The sequence below is a fragment of the Hyaena hyaena genome, unplaced genomic scaffold (genome assembly GCF_003009895.1).
Source record: "Hyaena hyaena isolate Hyena2069 unplaced genomic scaffold, ASM300989v1 scaffold_411, whole genome shotgun sequence".
Lineage (NCBI taxonomy): Eukaryota > Metazoa > Chordata > Mammalia > Carnivora > Hyaenidae > Hyaena > Hyaena hyaena.
The window spans coordinates 1,597,664-1,623,282 of NW_024081040.1; the positions used below are offsets into that span (position 1 = coordinate 1,597,664).

The window sequence follows — 25,619 nt, forward strand, 5'->3', positions numbered from 1 at the left end:
CTATGAATCAGCATTTCTGTATCCCTTGGGTAAATTCCTAGCAGTGCTATTGCTGGGTCATAGGGGAGTTCTATTGTTAGTTTCCTGAGGAACCTCCACACTGTTTTCCAGAGCAGCCCGGTTTTAATAGCCATTTACACTCTCTGGTTGAACAACTCAGAACTAGGCCAACATCTTCTCTCCCAAATCCAATGACTCAATACATGCTCAATAAATATCTGCTTTCAGGTGCCTGGGTGGCTCAGTCAGTTTAGCATCAACTCTTGATTTCAGCTCAGGTCATGATCTCATGGTCATGGGATCGAGCCCCATGTCAGGTTCTGTGCTGACAGCTTGGAGCCTGCTTGGGATTCTTTCTCTCCCTCTGTCTCTGCCCCTCCTCTGCTTGTGCTCTCTCTCTCTCTCTCAAAATAAACAAATAAACATTTAAAAAATATATCTACTACTTTAATTTAGGTGCAACTTAATGTCATTTCCATATACTAAACATCAGTAGGAGAGTACCTCTATGGTTAAGTGTTGCTCAATGGGGCAGAAAGCATTTCTTAAGGGTTTGCTCTGATGTTCCAGGCATGTATATGTCAGCAAGGACCCTGCTTAATGATAACAACTCATCACTTTTGTTGCAAATAAAGTTGTTTCATGTTGGGAACTTGAGCTGGAAAACAAGATGTGGCCATAACAAGACATGGAGATGGATAGGAGCCACCACCCAGCACTGACACAATTCAGGACAGGAGCAGGCTATCAAGGTCAGAGATGGTCAGCAAAGGCATGAGCCAAAGCTGTTAGCCAATATCAGATAGAGCTAAGGAAGTAAGACTGAAGGCCAGGAAGGCAGGGTCAGAGAGAATTTCAAGCTGAAGTAACAATGGAAACTAACATTTCTTGTACTAGGCACTGCCTGAAGTTTAGAAACACAGTCACAATTATTCTCTAAGATTCATACTATTCACATTTTACAGATGAAAAAACTAAGGTTTAGGGAGGCAAAAAATTACCCAAACTTATCTTAACCACCATCTTCAGTGCCTGAAGCCTACCCCTTGGCTCTCCCCCCCCCCCCCCCCCGCCCCACCACCCTCCCTTCCCCGGTAGCTCTTTGTGAGTTGGATCTCAACCTTTTAAGTGAAAATCCAAGCTTAAGGACCAGGCAGTCAGCCACACCTTTCTAAGAGAGTTAGAAGTCTTCATCACATAGGAAAGCAATGCTTTCTCCCCCAACCTGGGGTTCATGGTTCTCAGAAGGGCCATTGGGATATCTGTTCCAGTCATTATTCCTGTGTAGCGGATGACTCCAACCTTTAGCCACTTAGATTAACTCTATTTTGCTCATGATTCTGTGGCACAGGAACGCATGATTCTGTGGCTCAGGAAGAGCCAGTCTGGGCATTTCTCATTCAAGGTTTATCATACCGTTGTAGGCAGACTGTTGTGGGCTGGGCTGCAGTCATCCAAAGGCTCAACTAGGGTGGACATCCATGGCTTATTCTCATAGCTGGCCATCGATGTTGGCTGCTGTAGCTCAGCTGAGTGTTTCAAACCACAGGCCTTCATATGGGCTTCTTCCATTGCAGCTGACTTCCCCCAAGTGGACAAGTGTCTAAAGGGGACGGGTTGAAGACCTTTTCTGACTTCACCTTGAAAGTCATGCAACATCTTATTAGTAGAAGTAGTCGTAACCCACCCAGATTAAAGAGGAGAAAACACACCTACCTCCAAAGAAGGTGTGTGGTATTGTTATACATCTCAACCATACTACTAACTAGGAACTGTAACTAGGAATATGTACACGGAGTGCCTTAGTAATTCCCTGAGGTCTCTAGTACCATCAGAGTTTCCTGAGAATTTGGATTATTGTAGCTTAGACTTTCTCAAAAGGCTGAAAATGATGACAGGATACTAGTGTAAAATATAACCAAGTAATTGTCATTTGCATACCACAGTGTGTTATGATTGGCTGGCAATGAGCTGGTCCACCCTGTGGACTTGGAGCCATATATAGTTGAACAGCTCAGGTTCTGTGTCTACATGGTCTATGTTTTTCCAGGACCCACATAGTGTCTGGCATTCACTGCTGGAAATCAGCCAATGAGAGAAGAATAAAAATGAATACATTAATAATACAAGGAATAAAAAATAAATAAGCTGATTGAGAACATGTATTCAGTATATTCCATCTGAAAAGATAACCAAATACACAAAAATATTAAAATACTATTTAATTACCAGGCCATTATTTTCATGCTTCATTTAGTCCATTATTTCTTTTTTGAATCCTGTCTGTCATCCCTCATGGTTCTATTGATAATCCCTTCTTTCTTAGACCAAAGTCCGTGTCTATTCTAACTTAACACTCAGTCTTCCCCTTAACCTAACTTAAAGATCCTTTATTTTAATTAGGGCAAAATTTATCTTATTTTAAATTTTTTTTTAATGTTTTATTTATTTCTAGGAGAGAGAGAGAGAGAGAGAGAGAGAGACAGCATGAGCAGGGGAGGGTCAGAGAGAGAGGGAGTCACAGACTGAAACAGGCTCCAGGCTCTGAGCTGGCAGTCAGCACAGAGCCCGACGCGGGGCTCGAACCCACGAACCGCGAGATCATGACCTAAGCGAAAGTCGGACGCTTAACTGACTAAGCCACCCAGGCGCCCCAAAATTTATCTTATTTTAATTTTAATTTCTTTCAGGTCTCAAATTATCTCTTTGCCTTGATATTTTCCTTTCACAGAGAATAAACTATTTCTCAGAAAATTTCTGTCCCAGACAATTTGCACTATCAGAACATAGAATCATGTTTTAAAAACTGACTCCCTGGGTGGTTCAGTCAGTTAAGCATCCAACTCAGTTTTGGCTCAGGTCTTGATCTCATGGTTTGTGAGTTCAAGTCCTGCATCGGCCTTTGCACTGACAGTTCAGAGCCTGATTGGAATTCTCACTCTTCCTCTCTCACTACCCCTACCCTGCTCATTCTCTCTGTCTCTCTCTCAAAATAAACATTTTTTAATAAAAATAAATAAAAACTGACTCCCTGCATGGAATAGGAGCTCACTCCATCTATTTCATGCCTCAATCTAGTATTGTAGTACTTCCAGGAACAGTGCACCCCCTTGGGGGAAATACCCAGCTGTCTAAAGCCAGCCATTTGTTGGGGAGGTGTATCATCTGGGATTGTGTGTGCTCGATGCTTCTTCAGAGTTTCGGGGGGGGGGGGAGGCTTGTAGCTGGTTTTCCTGAGGCGTAGGTGTGCATATACACACACCAGGATCTTCTTACACAGTATGAGCATGAATAGAAGGACAATTGTGCCAGAGCACCTGGCTGGCTCAATCAGTAAAGCATGTGACTCTTGATCTCAGGGTCTTGAGTTTGAGCCCCACATTAGGTGTAGAGGTTGCTAAAGAAATAAGCTTAAGAAGTATAATTATGCCAAAAAACAATTAACTCCCTGCTAGAAGAAAAAGAAACATTCTCTGTATGCATGTCTGTTTTTAATATATCTATATGTTGCAAAATATTTTGCTCAACATTGAGTTCACAAATCATAACCAATTTCAATAAATATATACAACAATTTTATTTCAATACAACATTCTAAGACCAAATGGATTTTTAACAATATTTCTGCTTTTATGCATTATCCATTTGACTCTAATGATGTGGGTGACCCTACTAATGGTGATGACAATAACTATAACTTATTGAGTGTTTACTACCTGCTAAACACCTCCAATGAATTGGCTCGCATCTTGAACTCTGCTTTGCAAGGTAAATAATATCCCTGTTTCAAAGATGAGGAAACTGAGGCTCAGGAAGATTATGTCACTTGGCAAAGCCTCACAATTATTACAGTGTCTGAGCCTAGAAGATAACTAAATCTGCTGGTCTCCATAGCCTGTGCTCATCCCCAACCTATCCCACAGCCGAAATGGACCATTTCTGAATTAAGGTCCAGGAAAAGGGCTTGCAACATTTAAAATATTAGTCTTCGAATCTTCTTTAAAAAAAAAAAAAAAGTTTATTTATTTTGAGAGAGAGAGAGATTGCACAGAAGTCAGGGAGGGGCAGAGAGAAAGGGAGAGACAGAATTCCAGGGAGACTCCACACTGACAGTGCAGGACTCAAACTCACCAACCATGAGAGCATGACTGGAGCTGAAGTAGGACACTTACCCAACTGAGCCACCCAGGCGCCGTAGTCTTTGAATCTTCTGACCCCTGTCCTTCCACAATCCTTGAGATAGGGTGGGGGAGGAGGAGGATGGTGGGTGAGAAGTGATAGGCTATACTCCCACAAACTATAGGAAGCAGCCATTTGACACCCTTCACATGTCAAAATATCAGCAGCAAAATGTAACATACATTCTATAGAACGGTGACTCCAGAAATTTCTTGTATAACCAGAAAAAAATGAAGGAAGATTTCTTTTTTGAGATAAACATCCTGATACTGGTTCTTTTTTGTGGGGCAAAGCTATAATAGCAGCCAGGCCTTAGTGTGCTCACAGTGAAGCCGCCCCCTATCAGAGGCACTGAGAGATACCTCAAGCTTCCAAATAGGGCAAACCCAACAGAGCTATTGAATGCTGCTGAGCTAAATGCACCACCCTGATCACACTCTCACTTGATAGAGAAGAAAACAAGCTCAGAGAGGCCAAGTACTTTGTCTGAAGTCATGAGGTCAGCTGGCGGCACCCTTGAGATCCAAGCTCGGGTCTTTGACTCCAAAACCTACCCTTGTGACCATGATGTCAGGTGGTGCAGGAACCTGGCCAGTTTTGCAAATGGCTGGATGCTCAGGTGTACCTGCTACAAAGGTTCTACGGCTCTGCAGACCTGGATGAGAATTCCAGTGTGGCCTTGAATTTCCACGTGCTTTCTGAGGTTCACCTGTGAAGGAATGCAGTGGTACTAATAATTTTACCGTTGTAAGGAATCTTGGGCAACAGGACAGTCCATGTCCAGGAGAACGCATAGGGCTCCTGCAGGGAGGCTGATGTCTCAGGCTTCCTGGAAAGCCACATTCTTCAGGGACAACCATCAGTCCCACCCAGAACACTTCACCTGAAACTATTTGTCCTCTGCCTAATCGCCTTTCCCACCTAGCCGTGTTCCTTATTATTTCCATGCCGGAGAACACTCCCCTAATCCATTGCTGTCTGTATCCTGTTAAACAACAATCGTTTTTCCTCCCCAGAGCCAGTTTCATTTCAAAATAAATGTCTGCTGGTGCTTTGGAAATGTCAGGATTTTCACAAATCTTAGATCACTGCTCTGATGAGCCATCCATCTTGCAGCCCCTAAGCCCCTTAGTACTGACATTTATGTCAGAAGTCTTATCCTGGGGCCCCAGCTCTAACTGGCTCCCCCGCTCTGACGCAACTGGTGGGCACGCCTCACCCTCCCTCGAGAATGAAAACGCAAGCCTAGGCCTAAGGCACAGGTGTTCGCCCTGCCCAACTCTCCTGCCACCAGCCCCACCAGGAGGGCACTTTCTTGAGCAACTTTCCTGAGGACACAGTGGCAGTTATTAACCTTTCATCCTGTGGTGCTCTTTTCACAGGGATTGACTACCTCCACCCGGACCTGGCCTCGAACTACGTAAGTACAAGCCGATGTGTACAGGCGGGCGCACACACACAGAAACACAGGCACGCATGCGCACACATGCACGCTACACCTGTCCATCTTGCTGGAGCCTCACCTCAGGCCGGAAGCAAAGGGACAAGGTGTGGGGCCGGGCAGCAGGTAACAATAGTGGCTTTGTGAGAGACGATAAGGAAACCTGAGGTCTGAAAGAACAGAGACCCAAGAGAAAAGACAGAGGTGAAGAAGAGAGAGTCTTGGCAAGGTTTCCCATCCACTCTTGCTGAGGATATTGAATTGAAAGGTGGAAATGAGCTGTTTGGATTCTTGCTGGATAAAACCAATCACAAAAAGCCGAAAAGAAGGGCAACTCACATCGCAATCGTAGTTTTATGAAAGAAAAGACGACATCTTTTTTTATTGCTTTTGTGCTTATGAGCACCCCACACCAACGCTAAGCACACCATTTGGTATCTCTTGACAAATAAGACATGCTAACACAGAATTGTAATAAACACTGTTGAGCTAGAGCCACGTGCTCTAACTTCTTACATAACAAATCAAACACTGCTTTCCTGATGAAACCTGCAAACCATTTAAACACGAAGGGATTACTTTATATTAACACCAGGGAGCATCCTACCCAAGCACTGCTGTGTTTGCTTAAAATGATCCAAATACTATTAAGCTATACTTTTCCTATAACCTGAGATTTAAATAATTTTTTTCAATGTTACTTTAGTTAGCTTAAGAGACTCAAAGCTAGAAGAATGCAGACTTAAGTAGAGAAAAGATTGTTAGAAGAAGGTGTGTGCATCTACGCTGCAAAGAGAGAACAAAGATTATCGGTCTGTTTAGTGCATTAGACGTCAAGAAGCAAACCACCGATGTACTGAGCTTCTATTTACTTCATGGGTCTTACAAATCTAGAGGAGTATACTTTGGACTATCTTTTTGAATAATAATTTTTAAAAGTGGGTGGGGGGGTGCCTGGGTGGCTCAGTCAGTTAAGCATCCTACTCGATTTCGGCTTAGGTGATGATCTCATAGCTTGTGAGTTTGAACCCCACATCGGGCTCTGTGCTGACAGGGCAGAGCCTGCTTGGGATTCTCTCTCCCTCTCTCTCTACCTCTCCACTGTTTTCTTTCTCTCTCTCTTTCTCTCTGTCTCTGTCTCTCTCTCTCAAAATAAACAATTTTTTTAATTAAAGAAAAAGAAAATAAAGAAAGGTTAAATGAATCATTGGTATAATCTATCCAATGTGCTCCCAGAAAGAAAGAACAGAAACTAAGTCAGAGCTTTATTCCCAAAGAAGAGAATCCACCTCTCAGAGAAGACACTAAGAAACTGTCTGGGAGCTGCTGATTCTGCCTCAGCGCCCATCTGCTTTGTGAGAGGAAACAGTTCCCTCCTTCTCTCTGTGACCTTCCCCCACTGCAAGCACCATGAAGCTGTCTCCCTGGCTGTTCCTCTGCCTCCTTAAATTTTTTAAATTAAAAAAAAATTTTAATGTTTATTTATTTTTGAGAGAGAGAGAACACAAGCAGGGGAGAGGCAGAGAGAGGCACACACAGAATCCAAAGCAGGCTCCAAGCCCCAAGATCTTAGCACAGAGCCTGATGCGGGGCTCAAACTTACAAACCATGAGATCATGACCTGAGCCCAAGTGGACTGCTTAATGGACTGAGCCACCCAGGCACCCTCCTCTGCCTCCGTGCAAGGTTTCATACGCCTCTTCCAATGACCTCCCTTTCTCTGCCTCCGCATTAACTGCAACGCCCTAAAGAGTTCTCAGAAGGAGAGAGCGAGAAATGTGTGTGTTGCATTTTCTCCAAGGCTCTGATACTCAGAGGCCTTTTCTTAGGAAGAAATGGCAGGGATGATAGTCTGCAGGGGTGGCAGGTTCTTCCTCAGAGGGCTGCTCTCTGCACACAGAGGCATTTGTATTCTTTGCACAGGCTGCTAAGGTTCCCATCATCCCCAGGACCCAGCACCTCATAGAGCTGCCAAATAGGGTTTGATTCGTTTTCACAAACCAGTGTTACTGCATCTTATAGCTCATAGGACCTCAGGTGGGGTGACTATCCTCCCTCCAGCCAGTCCAGCCCCTCTGCAGGTCACTTCTGTGTCCGGTGAATGAGAGAATCACTACGCTATGAAAACATCCTGAGGCTATTCACACGGAGAGTGACCTAGGCATCGCTCCCTTCTCCCTGCCTCGCCCTTGTGCATCTGTGACAGGCTGCCCCCAATGCCAGTTACCAGATTCAAAAGTAATTCAAATGAGAAAACAATACACTGGGTCTCTGATGGATTGCAGGTTCAATGCTAATCAACAGCGAGATTCATCTACCAAAACCCTGGATCCAAAATTGGAAAATCAAGCATCCTTATTGGGAGGTCCGAGCTCCCCTCTAATCTGCAATATCAGAATATACCTGAACAACTCTATGGCTTCTATGAACATGTTCATTTTTAAATTTGTTTCTTTCTTTAAAAAAACAAAACATTTTTCTAATTGAAAAATAAATACATGTTCTCCTTAGAAATTTTGGGAAATCACAAAACAGATTCAAAACCAACTCATAGCATCATTCTTAATATTTTAGCATATCTTGGACTTTCACTTCTATGTGTGTATTTTTTTTATTTTTTACGTTTATTTATTTTTAGAGAGATAGAAACAGTGCAACCAGGGGAGGGGCAGAGAGAGAGGGAGACACAGAATCTGAAGCAGGCCCCGGGCTTTGGAGCTGTAGCATAGAGCCTGACATGTGGCTTGAACTCACAAACTGTGAAATCATGACCTGATCTGAAGTTGGACACCCAACTGACTGAGCCACCCAGGCACCTCATAATGTGTGTATTTTTTAATGAAATTGGGCTCTGTTGCATATACAGCATCCCCCTTCCACTTGATAAGTCACAAACATTTTTATATTACTAAATATTCTTCAAAACACAATTATGAGGACTACGTAGTATTGTCTTAATGCTATAATTATTTAAACATCTTAGTCCTTGGGGCGCCTGGGTGGCTCAGTCTGTTAAGCATCTGATTCTAGAATTCGGCTTGGGTCATCATCTCATGGTTCATGAGATGGAGCCCTGCGTCAGGCTCTGTACTAACAATGCACAGCCTGCTTGGGATTCTCTCTCTTCTCCTCTCTCTGCCCCTTCCCTGTTCTCTCTCTCTTTCTCAAAATAAATAAATAAACTTAAAAATAGTTTAAACATCTCAATCCTCAATCGTTGGACAACTAGGTTGCTTCCAATGGTCTTCTCACCTCAGAAAGAGAGACTGACAGATGCTTGAGGGATTCCAAACTGTAACGTACTAGGACAGCTGAAAAAAAATGGGGGGGGGGGAGAGATAAGGAAGAGGCACACTAAATACATTTTTAAATATTTCAAATTCTCCATGAGGACTGAGACATTCAACTTGTTCAGTACTTTCTCCCAAGAAAATCCCTGCCCACAAGTGCAGGACAAAGAGTATAGTTCAGTCAGAGGAAGAACTTTCTAATCATTGCAGTTATTAATAAAAGGAGTTAGGTCTTCCAGGAAATAATAAGTTTTCCATATCTAAAAATGGTCAAGGGAAGGGTTGATGTCCATTTGGTAGGGATGTTGTTGAGGAGATGACACTGTCTCCTGTAAACTTAAACTAGATGTCATCTAAAAATATTATAGGACATAGGAGTTCTGTACAAAATTGCATGTTTTGACAGCTTCCATCCAGAGGATGGTTTGAGTCTTCAATATTTATCAAGCACTTGGAATCTTACCAAAAAATTATACATAATTACACCTTGCTGTGAAATTTTTCCATGTCATTGGTACAGATGAGAAAACAGCATCCATATAGCCCCTTCTAAATTTCTCAGCAGAGTACTTGAACTTGAACTTGCTTGCTCCAGTCAGTGTCTCTCTCGCCCTGTGTAGAGTTGAGAGTGACAACTTTGAAGCTCCTAAACAAATTTATCTTCTTTACCTTTAATTAAAATTTTTACACTATAATTAATGAAATGAGAATGGAAAGTGGAGTAAAGCCACCCAGGAGAGCAATGAAATCAGTGGATGGTGATAAACTCAAAAATTGTTTGAGCAAAGGATTAACAGGCAGCATCATACCTTGTTAGATGACTTAATGGCTTGGGTGTAATGAGTTTACCCAGTGCCCTTCTGGTGAACTGTGCTTTGGGGGGGGTCTATGTTGGGTTTATCCAGAACTAGACTCTGAGAAAAGGGTCAGAGTGCAAGTAGTTTCTTTGGGAGGTGATTCTAGGAAGCAAGGAGAGAGGGAGGAATGAGATATGGAAGGGAAGGCAGCCAGAAAGTGGTGTGTTAACCAAGTCACCATGGGGAGAGGTTCCAACTCAATCTCACTGGGGAATCCAAGAGATGGTATGGAATATGTGGGCCAGGGCTGGGTATTTGTACATCAACTCTTGTCAGTCATTGGTTGAAGGCTGGTACTAGAGTATGTGAATGTGAACATTCCAGCACCTCCTGCCTTCCACGGTCTCAGAGAAAGCCCTTGACAAAGAGACGTGGTGCAGGCAGCTGGCAGAGTTGACCAGGGACATGAGTGACAGGCCAAAGGTCATATAGGCCTGATTCTGGCAACATTCACCACGGGTGGATGAGTTGGAAATTTATTAAGGGTTACAATAAATAGAAATGTACAGTGTTGAGAAAATTCCTTCTTGCTACTGCTTATTTTCAATGAGAAGGGAAAACTCTATCAGAGGTTCTTAGACAGCTATGACAAAAATTGCTGGATAACCAAAATTTGCTTAATTGCCAAATCAGGCAAAATGTTTCCCAATGCAGAATTATTTTCAAAGCTTCTTTATTCTGTATATTAAAGAGACAAATCTGAGGATGCTGGTACTCCAGTGCTCTTTCTATTTAAACTGAGAATTGAAAACTGAAAATCAATATATAAATGTAAGTCATTAGTGTTAATTTAATTCAACAAATCTACATTGAATCTGTTGATTGTTAGGAGCAAAGGATAATAATAGCCACTTCTTTTATTATTACTCTATTGTTCTGTGATTGAATTTAATCTGAAGGATCCAGTCTCCCCCTGGTCAATTCTCACTATTCCAAATGATTAAAATCCTCTTTCTCCATACTGACAGTAATAACATGAAATGAGTATTGGCCAAGAAACAATTTTAGACGGAGTCAAAATCAGAGTTCCAGTTCTCTCTGTGCAAACGGTCTGGACGTGTGCTCGAACTCAGTTGAATCCCTGTGTATTGAGCCTGTTAATGTGCAAGCCCCAGAGGAAGTGGGAAACCAGACAGGGTTGTTCTCCAGAGGAGCCTGAGTCAGTGAGGACACAGGTGTGGGATGCCTCTAACAGGTGAGGGACAGGCAGGATTGTTCATTACTTTACCCTGTGGTCCCCGGGAGGTAATGACCACAGGTCTGTGCACACAATACTGGTCCAAGTCTAGGGGTCCTTCCAGGTGTACAGAACAGAGGGGACTCCTTCAAGAACATGTGAAGTGTGACTGAGGGGGGAGCTTTCAGAGGAGGAACAGAGGGTACAGAGCTGAGCGTCTCCTGCTTGGCTCTAAGGCCAGCTGTGCTGGAGTTACAGGGGTGAATAAATGGCTAGTTGTTCTGTAAAATCCAGGAAGAGTCTTCTTGCTGTGGTTTGGGGTTTTCTCAGAGGCATACCTGAGACAAAGATTTAAAGGCAAGTAGTTTATTTGAGAGAAGAGCCTAGGAAGCACTAGCTGAAGAGAAGGGAAGTTATATCAGAAAGGAGAGCAACCAAGAACCACTGAGGGCTCATGGGAGCCTAATCTGGGAATCGGTGTAGACAGAGCCTTCTCAGAGTTATCACCCAACCCTTTTGTCAGTCAATGATTGAGGGTTGTGCCCTGGCCAGGGGGCTAACTCCTTGACTCTTCTGGACTGCCCACCATATATATGCAGACTAAGGTCAGTGGACAGAGAGTCTTCAGACAGAGTGTCATGTGCTGGAAGCTGGAAATCGGCCAGCAAGTGTAGGGTTATAGTGTGACAACAGTGGGAAACTGAGTCAAACCTGAGTGTGACAACTGGCTTCCTAATTCATAGTTCTGCAACCATAGACTAACCCTTTAATGCCCCCTTGAACTTTAATTTCTTCATTTGTGAAAGAGAAAAAAATACCAGGTTTGTTGTATGGTATCATTGAGATAATGTGTGTAATGGGACAGATAAACAAGCATTTATCTCCTTCACAAAAGAGATGGGATTACAACATTGCCTGATGGTAGCTTGTCCTGCTGGAGGAGAAGCAGGGGAATGCCTTAAAAAACCAGTGCAATTGTTCAGTGAACTCCACAGTCAGCTCAGAGTTCTCAAAAGAGAAAAAGGGCACTTCATCCAGACTTAAGTGTAAGGTCATGAGCCTGGAAAGCAGAAGCCAAAAACTGGAAGTTACCAAAGCGAATCTAAGAGATTTCTCTGAAAGAGAAAGTGTTTTATTTGAAAAAATAAAAGATTTATTTGAAAAAGAACATCCAGGCAAACAGATGCTGCAGGGAGAAAGAAGAACCATGGCTCATGGCCAGGGATATAACGAAGGATGGCCCTGAGAAGCAGAATTTCTGATCCACATCCGACTTCTCTGTCACAGATCTTTGAACTAAGAGGATAGTCATGGATATTCAGAGGGGAGGACTCATTTCCAAGGCAAGTGTAGGGGTTGTAAAATAGCAATTTTTCCAAATGAGGATTTCTCCAGGTTAGGAAATGACATCTCCTGATGCTTAAGTGGTCATGGGGGGTTGGGGGAGGTGTGCACAAGTATCTACCCTGCTGGCAGGCACAATGGGCTGTGTCTTGTCCTAGGGCCTCCATCTTTCATCTGGGAAACTGTGGGTCACCCTCTGAGCAGCCCCTAGACCCTGTGCTGAAAAGCAGTGCAGATTCATGTGCTCTTGCTGGAGTTTCTCCATGGACTCTTAAGTGCAACAAATGTGGAGGAGTGCATTCACCAACTACTCATCCTTCCCAAGACCTCTGGCTTCTTCTGTGGGGCTTTGCAGAAACTACCTCTAGAGGGGTGGGATAAATCCCCCACCCCTTGACTTCATTCAAGCTGGCCCCTAAGACTTGTTTAAAGCAATTGAATAATACAGAGGTGTTGTGACAGTTCAGAGACAAGGCCTTAAGAGGCCTTGCGTGTTCCCACGTGCCCTCCTTTGTCTCTACCATCACCATTAGAAGAGCATGCCCAGGCCAGCCCTCTGGGCCCAGGAAGGCATGAAGAGCTGGCAGAGGTGGAAGCTAAGCCACCGGAGTCAGTCTAGAGAACAGCAATAAGAGACAGAGCCACCATTTTAAGCCTCACCAATAGCAGGTGAAAGCCAGCTGACCCCAGAAGCAAGTAAGCCCAGCCAAGAAAGGAGAGCGGTCCAGCTGAGCCCAGCCTAGATCATCAAGCTCCCAGCCAAACTGAAGACCCATAAGAGATATAAATGCTTATTGTCATCCACTGATGACATATTATGGTTGTTTTTATGCAACGGCTATTACAGTTACCCATGCTAAAACCCCTCCTCGTTCCTCCCATCATAATTGATGCCCATCCCAACCTAAGGAGAATATAGGTTTCTGGCCCTACCCCAGACTTACTGAATCAAAATCCTTAGGGATAGGCCTTGTAATGTGAGTTTCTTTGAAAGCTTTCCCAGATTCTTATGATTAATCTCATCATTCGTTTGGCACCTTACTCATTAACTCATTTGACAAAGCTGTTCCCCTATAGTGTATGACTACATCACAACTAGATCACAAGCTCTTTGTAGGAAAGTGTGTACTTTTAAATTTTGTGTCCCCCTTAACATTTGGCATGATGGTTAGCAAGCATTTAATAAATATTTGTTCAGTTGCAAATATTGCAATATGAATATTAATTAATCATTCATACTTTTGCAAATTATATCAGGGGCTCAATCATATTATGACTCTCTATCAGCAAAGAAGGGAAACTCTAGCATGCAGAACTCTCCACCTCCCAGCTTTCAATTGTCTCATAGGTGGATGCCTTCATTCCACTCCCCATAATGCATGTGCCTGGTGAAGAAAATAGAGGATCACAGTATTAACTGAGGTCTCCATGGCTGATGGCCCGGAGAGAATATGCCTCTCAATATGGATAATCCACATGCAGGTAGCCAAGAGCTATTTCTTTTCTGTAATGTCTACAGCTTGTCAGGTGGTAGAGATGTAATTAAGTTCCCATATGGGGGAAGACAAATTATGTTCTTCGGTTTGGTTCAAAACTGGGAACATGATATATTTATGCTCTAGGGTTATTTCTCCAAAAGAAGTTCTTATAAAAGAAAAAAGCCTCACTCTTCAAGATCTGCACTTTCCATTCTTTTAATGGGTTCCTGACAGGTGACTTTCTCTGAAGAGAGGCTTCTGGAACACTCTGAGGGCTTCGAGCTCTGAGCCCAAAGAAAGTGCCTCTGAGCTTGGCAGCCACATGCACACTAAGACTCCAGGTGGCAGGTGGCCGCCATGATGAAACGGCACCTCCTGGAGATGGGCTCAGTCCTCGGCCCTGAATGACTCAGATGGTGTGAAGTATTGAGCACATGCATGGCTCCAGGCTTTTAAACCAATTAATATTTAAATAACCACATAAATATTGCATTTGAAATTGAAGTTTAAACAACCTTTATGTCTTATTGAAAGGAGGAGCTGGCTTCTTTCTTTGTGTTTGTTAATGCTGGCCAGGTTGTAGTAAGTGCTTTATCACCAGGACACCAGACTGATTATTGGGAATAAGAACTTTTTCTTAATCACTTGGACAGATCATCCATCAAATGTCTATCAATTGTCTAACTCAACCCATGTGGTAGAGGAATCTGTTCATTTTTACAGGAATGTACTTTGGTATAAAAATACAAGAAAATAGTATCTGGTTTAACTGAAATGAAATTATTTGTTTGGACCTAGATGTATAACTACAGGGAAAGCAAAGAAAAAAATCTGGATAATCCATTTTTATCCTTGTTGCTCAGTTGACTAGTTATTGTTCCATTGGACCGAGTCAACATTTAAGAGATGTGTACTGAGTTTCTACCATGTGCAAGATGCTGTACTAGGAGCCTGATTATAAAATGTGAAAAATCTCATCTCCATCCCCAGGGATTTCAGAGTTCAATGGGGGAGGCAAACTTGTAAGTATATAATTACATCATAATGTGCACAGCATGGTCCTGCAAATGAAAATACTGCCCACTACGGAAACACAGCAGTAAGAACAAGCAAGTTGGCTTTAAAAATTAGAGAAGGAAAGATATTTAAATGCATTTAAAGAATGTTCTCTTGGGTTGAGACAGCATATGAATTTGTCTAGAAGCTTCTTCTAAATGGTACTGAACAAAGATGATTGGATTACAATTAGTTTTTCATCTAGAGATTTGCTTTCACCAAGAAGCCCAGACTAAAAGCAGCCCACTAAAGCTATTTTCCTACCTTAAATTCTCTAAAGGCCTTTGACACAGTCTCATCTCTTTGACTAAATTTAAATGGCTTAAAGACCAAGGTAATATCTTTCCATTTTTTCTAACCAAAAAATTAATAGAGATCATTAATAGAGAGTCTTCTGTAAATAAATGACTGAATTGTGGATGGATGGATAGATGGATAGATGGATGGATGGATAGATGGATGGATGGTTAGATGGATAGATGAATGGATGCCAATGAGACTATTAGGATTCTATTCTGCTCATCGCCAAACATATCTAATAGAAAAAGTATAGTATTATTTACATTACATGACAAGCCACAAGAAAGTCATTTGTGTAAATGTAAAAATATTTTCTCCACTGCCTTTGTTTCTTTCTTACTCTCCTCCTCATTATCAGATATGCTCACTGAATTCCCAAGATGTGAAACATTTTCACTAGGTTTTCTACTTTGGCTCTTTACTTCAGAGAATCAAAAATGCTTAGGTGACCAAGCCTTGTTTAAAGCAGACCTGACAAATGATTAATTTGCCAATATTTCCTTGCTGCAGCTGTGATGAAAAATGCTGCCCCTACTAGGGTGACATCATCATTACCCTTTCCCTTTCTTTAGGTGGTTGTTTCCCAACTGTATTTCCTTAAAGCCACAATTCTCGATATCTGGGAGCCTGTCCTGATTCCTGAATCCACATGCCCCATCCAGAAGGAGGGAGTGGGTGACCACCTATACTGCCTGTCCAAACTTTGATGTCAAGCCATAGAGCCCAAGTGGGTGTGCCCACTGGATCCTGGCCTACCTATGCCATTGTGAGGGCCACTGTTTATCTGATGGAGACTAAAGGTCTGACCCATCATCCAGTCTCGGTTTTCTGAAGTGGCAACAAAAACCAAGAAACAATGCCCACGCCTCAGGTAAAGAACACTTCTGTAGTTGTAGTCAAGAATCATGAGGACCACACTTTGATTTCAACTAGACTGCATCCTTCTCTTTAAAATCTCTCAATAATTGTTCCTTGAACCCAAAGCCTTTGGAGTAGGTAGAATTCTAAAATGTCCCCAAGATACCCACTCCCTGGTTTAAACACCTTGTATAATCTCCTCCCCTTGACTGTGAACAGGACCTGTGAATATGGTGGAATGTCACTCCATGATTAGGTTACATTATATGGCAAGGTTAGAGGGATTGTTCATGTATAATTAAGGTTCTGAATCACTTGACTTTAAGTTAATCAAAGTGGAAGTAACCCTAGGTGTCTTACCTAATCAGGCGAGCCCCATAAAAAGAAGGAGAAGCAAGAAGGGAGAAGAGAAGGAAGAAGCAAGAGCGATTTTAAGCAATGGAGGCTTTCAGCTCTTGGCTTTGAAAAAGCAAACTGCCATGTTGTGCAGATGCACATGTCAGGGAATGGAGGGGCGCCCTTAGAAGCTAAAAGCCTCAAGGGCGTCTATGTGGCTCAGTTGGTTAGGCGGCCAGCATCGCCTCAGGTCTTTATCTCACTGTTCGTGAGTTCGACCCCTGTGTCAGGCTCTCTGCTGTTGGCACAGAGTCTGTCCCTTCTTTCTCTGTCCCTACTCCCACTATTGTGCATGCTCTCTCTCTTGCTCAAAAATAAATCAACATTTAAAAAAAACCCACACTATTAAGAAGCTAAGGGTCTCAGCCTTACACCCACTGGGAACTGAATTCCATCAACAACCAGTGAACCTGAAAGAGGACTCCAAGCCTTACATGAGACTGCAGCTCCCGCTAACACCTTGATTTAAGCAAGGTGAGATCATGAGCAAAGGACCCCGGTAACCCATTACTAGAAACTCTGAGATAATAAACTTGTGTTCTTTTAAGTTTGTAGGAACTTGCTATACAGCAATAAAAAACAAGTACAGACTTCTTGATTAAATTTGAGCATGAATTGAATGACTTGCCTTTCCTCTGAGTTAATAAAAATAGACTGTTCTTCAGGTTTTACGCTTGTTAATATGGTTGTTTTTAGTGCAAATATAAGTCTGTAATAAATAATAATTCTGCTACAACTGAGGGTCAGGGAAAATTAGTATGGGAGTTAAGAGCTTTAGAACCAGAAACCCCCTGAGTCTCTATCCCACCCCAAGTACTTGCTAGCTATATGACCCTAGGCAAGTTAATCTTTCTGTGTTTCATCTGTAAAATGGGTTTGTAATATTTATTGCTAAGTATTGTACTTGCCAGTACCTTAATGACAGTTGTGATTAGTCAAGTGAGTGGTGTACACAAGGCCTTAAAACTGCTCCCGACATATTGGACACCCTGCATTAAGGGGTGAAAGTTGCAATTTAAGCAACTTGCCTGAGGTCACACAGTTGGACCTTAGCAGAAGAAGGCCACAAACCCGAGATGGTAGGACCTCAAAGGCCATGTTCTTAACTCCTCCTCTCTTCCTGCCATAAGGACACATAATGAATTTGTGAAGGCCATTTTGAAAATGATTTTCAAAGAGCCAATTGGTGGGTTATTCTAATTTTTCATGTTTTCCCTCCACTTTCCCATTGTTACAAAGTGTGCCGAAAGTTCATGAAAAATAGCCTTCCTTTGTTCTGCTTTTTAATCCAATGCTAAACCAAGTCCCAGATACTGCAAGATGCAAAGCACTAACCCTATTGCCACCTTGAATTACATTTTAGCCTTGAAGTCCACCTTAGAAATGTATTCCAGTGAGACATAGCTGCATGGGCCTATGGAAACCATGATATTTGTGTTTTATCGTTGTTATAAAAGTAGAATGTGTGTGTGTGTGTGTGTGTGTGTGTGTACACTGGTTATTACTATGCTACCTTGGGCTGCATCCCCTGAAAGCAACTGAGAAAGTGATTTTCTGGGGTGCCCATTCTCAGGACAAAGGGATGATGGGAAGCAGGGCAGGCAGAAGTCTAGCCTCAGCCTGACTCCTGGGAAACTCTAGAGCATGAGTCACATCACAAAGTACGTTCCTTCTTGAGGCTCAGCATTTTATACCCTTATCAGTCAGTTACTAACTTCCAGTGGTCTCTGGAGCCTGTGTAACTTCCTGGGTTTGGTGAGTCCCTTATGTCCAAGGGCGATTATCCAGAGAAAGAGGGCAGTAGTGATTTTTTAGCAGCCAGCACTCCCAGAGCTGGGGTGTGGGTGCCCTGGCCCAGTGAAGGGAATCTTTGTGGACACTGACAGTGTCACTACTCAGGCACTGCATTGCTGTGGTCCTCCTCAGCAAGGACAGGGTCCATGCCTTACTACTGTCCACATCCTCAATGCTTAGCACATGGAGTGCAACCAAACAGATGATTGATCAATGAATGAATGAATGAATGAATAAATGACATAAAAAGAAAGATTTGGCCTCAAAGATTGAAGAAAAGGTCTATCTAAACCAAGGGGAGGAGGAGTTTGTGATACAGAATGGCCATGTGGTCACCAGAATAGTGGCCCTCCAAAATACCCATGCCCTAATCCCTGCAACCTGTAAATAGGTTACATGGCAAAATGGACTTTGCAGATGGACTTATGGTTAACTTAAAATAGGGAAATTCTCCAGATGGACCAAATGTAATCCCATGTTATCACAAGCAAGAAAGAGGAGAGCTGGAGAGGCAAGAGAATGGAAGGAGGGGCAGAGGGGATTCAAAGCGTGACAAGGACTTACCCATAATTGCGGGATCAGAAAAGGGAGGGAGACTCAAACCAAGACTCCACACCCTGCAGATGACTGAGGGCAGGACATCACCCCCTGTGGCCACCCCAGCTCTGCAGTCTCAGTGGGGACCCAGGTAAAGCAGTTCTGAGACCAGAAACAGCCTAGATGAGCCCAAAACTGTTCCACATGGAAGTCCAGCAAATCAGAGCCCTTCTGGCAGCACATGTGTGGACTCTGAGGTGGATCCATGTGGCCAGAATTCATCTCCTGAGACTTATCAGTCCTTATTGAAATAGATACACAGTGCCCATACCATTCCCATTTCTCTAGCACATGTTTTCTTAAAGCTGCCTGCACTGTAGGTTAATTTGATGGCAGTTACCAGTGTTTTTTTTTTTTTAAGTTTTATTTTTATTATTATTTTTTAATGTTTTATTTATTTTTGAGAGTGAGACAGAGTGCAAGCAGGGAAGGGGCAGAGAGAGAAAGAGATGCAGAATCTGCAGCAGGCTCCAGGCTCTGAGTTGTCAGCAGAGCCTGACATGGGACTCGATCTCACCAGCGGTGAGATCATGTGATCATGACCTGAGCCAAAATCAAGAGTCAGATACTTAACTGACTAAGCCACCCAGGCGCCCCTAAAGGACAACTTTTTTTTTTTTTAAATGCTTATTTATTCTTGAGAGAGCATGAGTGGGGTAGAGGCAGAGGTGGGGTGTACAGAAGATCCCAAGTGGCTCTGCACTGAGAGCAGTGAGCCCAGCGTGGGGCTCTAACTCATGAACCATGAGATCATGATCTGAGCTGAAGTTGGACACAACAGACTGAGCCACCCAAGCGCTCAGAGCAGTTATCAGTTTTTAATCTCTTTTCAGTGCCTCTAAGTTAACACGGTCCAAGCAAATGGAGGAAGGATTATCTGTCCTGGGTACATGGGAAGAAGGGCTTTGCTGTAACAACTCTAAGGATTTTACAGGTGTTCGGTCTAGCCTCTAACTCACTACATAGGAGGAAACTAGGCTGAAGAGGATAGTGACTGGCCCAAGGATGGCAGAGCCAGTCCTCCCACTAGGGTCTCCGACACCCCCAACCCTGAGGCATAGCTGCGCCAGCTCCCCTCTATATGCCAGTTCACATGGTGCTGCAGAACCACATATCTGGATGTTTCCACGTGCTCAGGCAAAACCTAGCCCAGGCAGAGAACCAGCTGTGGGTCCCTCTAGGGGAGCTTCAAGCCTCTTGGCCCTTCTGAGCACAATCTATCCCTGCCAAGTCCTTCCAACTTACCTTCTGCCACCAAAGGGAACCCTCTGGATCAGGTTATATCTGGCCCGCTCTGACCCCCTAGTACCATTTTTGCATGCCACCACCGTGACTTTGGTCTATTTCTGCCTCCAATTATGGAGGCTTGCTCTAGGGCTACTGGAGTCTCCTTTGCCCCACATGTATAGAGACCTGATATATCTGGGAATTGACACTCCCTCTTGGCACCGTTTAATCTGTGACTGCCTGTGGGGGCATGAAAACCTGGTCTCAGGCTGGGAAAACATTGAGTGCAACTCACCCTCCAGGGCCCCCCACAGGACTTGCCTGAAATCCCATCTTGGCTTGGCTTCCTCCCCTGTTCTATTCTGCTTCTCTCCCCTCCTTCACTGCTTTTCCCCTGGAAGAGGATATCTTCAACGAATCACCTCAATAAATCCCACAAGCCTTCATCTCTGAGTTTGCTCTGGGAATCCTGAGTTCCTTACCTTTGAGCACACTGGAACTTGGGCAAAGCTGAGTTTTCCATCCTGCATGGCCTGGCGGAGAGAATCTCTGACATAGAAATAAGAGTAGCTTCTCAACCATGGTAACCCTGCAGGCTCCCAACCTACGAGAAATTATTTTTCACAAAGAAAGAACCCTTAATTATCAGCAGATAATTAAAACCTGAAGCCAAGTGCAGGGAGCCAGGGCTTGGCTCTGAGCAATGTGCCTCCTTATCATACCCAGGACGATGGTGAGGTCTGTACTTTTAATGTTGTGCACACACAACCTCTCCACGATACATGCTTTGCTAGGCAGAAGAAGAATAAGATGTATTACAGTGTGTGGGAGATGTTTTCATTAAGCTATGGAAATAGAAACTTGTGTTTTATAGCTCCAACGTTGCCAATTTTTAAAATAAGAGGTTTAGTGTAAATCTATGCTATTCAGGGAGCATGAGTCCAAGGACTCCCATTGAGTGACTGTGAGCAAAAATGCATTGTTTGATCTTTATGGTGCTCAGTTTCCCCATCTGTAAAACATGATTGTCTTCCCTGCTCAAGAATCAAAGGGATATGATTATCCATATTACTGACCTGAACAATAGGTCTTTGCTGATCTATTAAAAACCTGGGGTCCCTGGGTGGCTCAAGCAGTTGAGCATCCAACTCTTGATTTCAGCTCAGGTCATGATCCCATGGGTTGCAGGATTAAGCCCACCTGTTGGGCTCCATGCTGAGTGTGAAGGCTGCTTAAGATTCTTTCTCTGTCTCTGTCTCTCTCTCTCTCTCTCCCCACCTCCCGCCCCTCTCCTTTGCTCGTGCTCTCTCTCTCTCTCTAATAAAATAAAATAAAATTAAAATGATGATTTAAATACACACATACACCCATAGTTTGTATATATATATATATATATATATATATATCTCCAGAACACTAAAAGCATTGATGCCCTTCTGGTACTGATCTTGGACCACCCTCCCTTCTCTTCTTTGCCAATCCCCACAAATAGACACAAACATGTCCTCTGCTGAACTCGTAGAGAATGTTCCAGAAGATGCAATGGGAAGGAGCCAGGCTCTGTGTGGATGCCAGCATGGTGACCAGATAGGCACTGAGTCATTTGATACTGTCAGTACCTTGTTGGGATTCCTACCAGGCACCTTACAAATGAAAAATATATTCTCTGTGAAAAAGACACAACCTGGGATCATTAACACCTCTACTAATCACTCACAAGCAATCACAGTTATCTTATCTTTCATGATAGTTTGGTTTGTGACTTTTCATTTGTTGCTTGGCTGGTCTTCACTCATAAATCTGCCTTCCCTCATGGAGCATTGGTTGTTGTCAACAGAGTACAAGACCCATCTTTTCTCTCCCACATCATCTCCCTGCCATGGTTCTAATATATTGATTTCTCCTTTATGTCTTCATCAGCTTCTTCTGAATTGCAGCAATACTGATACCCAATATTTGTTGAGTATGTTCTATGTACCTCTCAAAGATAAGAAACTAAAGATCAGAGAGGTTAGTGATCTACCTTAGCTCACACAGCTAGAGTGAAATGTGAAGTTCACCATTTGTCATGCTGACTTCATTCAGCTGAGCCCCCTCCAGGCTCCTACAGCTAGCAAATGAGCTGTGTTCTCATTATCAATATTAACCTCCACACACTGTATTTACAAATCCTTCCAAAGGAAAACAAACCTGCCCTGGAAACAATGCTTATAATTATAATCATGGATGCTACTGTTCCTCACTGGGAATGCTTAAAATATCAATTTAAATGCAAATGAACCTTATCATCCAAATTAGACTCATTCCACTGTGTTGAAATTAATATAGAAAATAATATTGAGCCCTAAATTATGAGTAATTAATATTGACACAATGAAAAAAATGCACTCTCGTTTCAATATTTTGGGGAGTAGAAGACTTGTGTGTGCGCGTGCAGTGAGTACTAGAAGGAGTAATTAGAACACAGTAGCCCCAATGGCCGGCATGGCTGACATCCAGCATAACATGACAGAAATATGGGGGGATGACAAATGTCAATGATACATCTTAGGACCAAGTAAGCTATTCTTTGGTTGTAAAGAAAGTACACTAACCTGGTATCCAAGGGGCTACATGCTATTTAGGAATAAATTATTTCAGGGGAGCCTGGATGGCTCAGTTGATTAAGCCTCAGGCTCTTGATCTCAGCTCAGGTCTTGATCTCAGAGGCATGAATTCAGGGTCATGAGTTCAGGCTCCACACTGGACATGGAAACTACTTAGAAAAAATAATTATTTTACAAATACTAAAGAACTCTAAGGAGAGCCTTAAAAATTAATATCTTTTAAACATGAAAACAAAGAGAATCTGTGTCTCCTCTATAATCTCACTTACAGGTTGGCAAACCGTGATACACGGACCAGCCATCTCTTTTTTTAAAGTTTTATTGGAGCTCAGCCACACTCATTTGTTGTCAATGGCTCTCTTCCCAGTAGAGTGGCCAATTGGAGTAGTTGTGACAGACACTGTCACTCTTGCAAAAGTCTAAAATTTTTACTATTGACTCTTAAAAAAAATCCGCTGAAGTCCCCTGATCTAACCAACTGTTCCTTCAAGATGTAGGAAAATGGCTTTGTTAGAGACAGGAGACCAGAGAGTTGCAGTGTGGGTCCAGTCAGGCCAGTACCACTTTCCAGCAATGTGGCCTCTACCAAGCTACTAAGAGTCCAAAGGACTAGCATCTTCATATGTAAGCTGACAAAATTAGACTCTTGTCTGTTATAACCCTAAAATCTTACAAAACTCTCCCTGCTTCCAATAAAACCACTGATTAAGAAACAAAAGCTAACTTGGTTTTATAAGCAAATGAAATTGTCGAGTACTTGCTTTAGAGAATGACAGACATAAAGTCAAAGTTATGTTTCTTTTCCGTGCATAATGCTCTATATGTTAATCACTGTGACTGAGTGATTTCCAGGAGTTTAGCATTTGTTAATGTCTTGAATTCCCCCAGAAGCCAACTCTGAGGTGCTGATTCACAGATCTGCAGTTTTAATCACATATTCCTATCTGTAGAAATTTTGGAGTGGCCTCTCTGAATATATTCATAGTTATTTATTTATTCACACAGAGTATGTATGTACTAGTATAACAATGGACTATGTACATTATAAAAATCCAAGAAACCTTTCAGGGGTAAGATAAAAATAAATATTTAAAATGTGATAATACACACCCATGTCCATAGCAGCATTTATCACAATGGCCAAAAGGTAGGAGCACCCAAGTGTCCCTTGACAAGTGAATAAATAAACAAAATATCCGCAGAATGGAATATCACTCAGCCTTAAAAAGGAAGGAAATTCTATTGCCTGTTACAACATGGATGAACCTTGAGGACATTATGCTAAGTGAGATAGCCAGTTACAAAAAGAAGAATACTGTTTGATTCTCTTTACATGAGGTAACTGGAGTCTCAGTTCCTAGACACAGAAAGCAGACTGGTGGTTGCCAGGAGCAGGGAAAGTGGGAGGGAATGTGAGTTACTAACTATTAAGTATAGCATTTCAGGTTTGCAAGATGAAAAAGTTCTGGAGATGGGTTGCACAGCAATGCAAATTCATTTAACACTACCAAACAATACATTTTTTAATGGTTAAGATGGGGGCTCCCGGGTGGCTCAGTCAGTTAAGCCTCTGACTTCAGCTCAGGTCATGATATCACGGTTCATGGGTTCGAGCCCCGTGTCAGGCTCTGTGCTGACAGCTCAGAGCCTGGAGCCTGCTTCAGATTCTGTGTCTCCCTCTCTCTCTTACCCTCCCCTGCTCACGCTGTCTCTCTCTCTCCCAGAAATAAATAAAACATTAAAAAAAAAATTTTAAATAAGATAGTTAAGATGGGGAATCCTGAGTGGCTCAGTAGGTTAAATGTCTGACTTCAGCTCAGGTTATGATCTCACAGTTCATGAGTTCAAGCCCCACATCAGGCTCTGTGCTAATGGCTCAGAGCCTGGATCTTCCTTCAGATTCTGTGTCTCCCTCTCTCTCTGCTCCTCTTCTATGCATGTTCTCTCTCTCTCTCTCTTGAAAATAAACTTAAAAAAATTTTTTTTAACATAAAGGTTTAGACGGTAAATTTTATGCTATGCTTTTTTTCATTCCAATTAGAAATAAATACATAATTTTTTAATCACGCTAAAAGAAAAAGAAGTTCTAATATTTTATCCTCAGCCCCAGTGGATCATTTTACCCAGTCCCCAGGATGGGCTTGCCCCTTTTGGAGACTTTTGTACTAAATAACCAGTCTGTAACCCTATCCATGGTGCGTTTGGTAAAAGGTTCTGATTTTAAAAACCCTTTGGTCAACTAGATGTTAGGACCTCTCTCTTCACGGAAGATAAAACATTATAATAGAAATAGAGCTAGTGAGCATCATACAAACATGTGGATCTAAATTGCATTATGCCTCTACTATTTATTTACTGTGATTTGAAGCAAGTACATCAACTGCTCTCAATTATACATTCCTCAAATGTAATGGAAACATGTTTTGGGGGAACTTGGGTGGCTCAGTCGATTGAGTGTCCGACTTTTCACTTCGGCTCAGGTCATGAACCCAGGGTCGTGAGTTCCAGCTCTGCATCAGGCCCAGCGCTGAGCGTGGAGCCTGCTTAAGACTTTTTCTCTCCCTATGCCCCTTGCCCCACCTTCTCTCTCTCTCAAAAAACAAATGTTTTCATTTATTTATCCAACAACTATTTATTAAGTATTTATACTATACCAGGATCTATGGTATATTAGTTACCTAATAAAATATCTCATATGTTAGTTCTCAATATAATATTTGTGGATAACAAATTGCTCCCAAAACTTGGACACATAAAACAACAATTTTTATCTCATACTGGATCCACAGGTCAGGGAGTCAGGAACAACTTGGCTGGATGGATCTGGTTCAGGGTCTCCCCTGAAGTTGTAGTTAAGACATCAGCTGGGGCTGCATCATCTGGAGGCTTGACTACAGCTAGATTACCCCCTCCAACATGGTTCACACAGGAATGGCTGTTGGCAGGAGGCCTCAATTCCTCCCTCTGTGTGGGTCTTCGTGAACGGCTTGAGCATCCTCATGACATGGCCGCTGACCAC

The 25,619-nt window shown here is 42.7% G+C and overlaps 1 protein-coding gene across 1 annotated transcript in view; it reads left to right on the plus strand.

The window, feature by feature from the left end:
* Positions 1–25,619, plus strand: part of LOC120245182 (neuroendocrine convertase 2) — a gene marked incomplete at its 3' end in the record, with an annotated part of 232,254 nt that overhangs the window by 151,071 nt on the left and 55,564 nt on the right. The window contains exon 5 of the mRNA XM_039252110.1: positions 5,562–5,599. Within this exon, the coding sequence (XP_039108041.1) occupies positions 5,562–5,599 (38 nt within the window). The remainder of the gene's footprint in view (positions 1–5,561; positions 5,600–25,619) is intronic.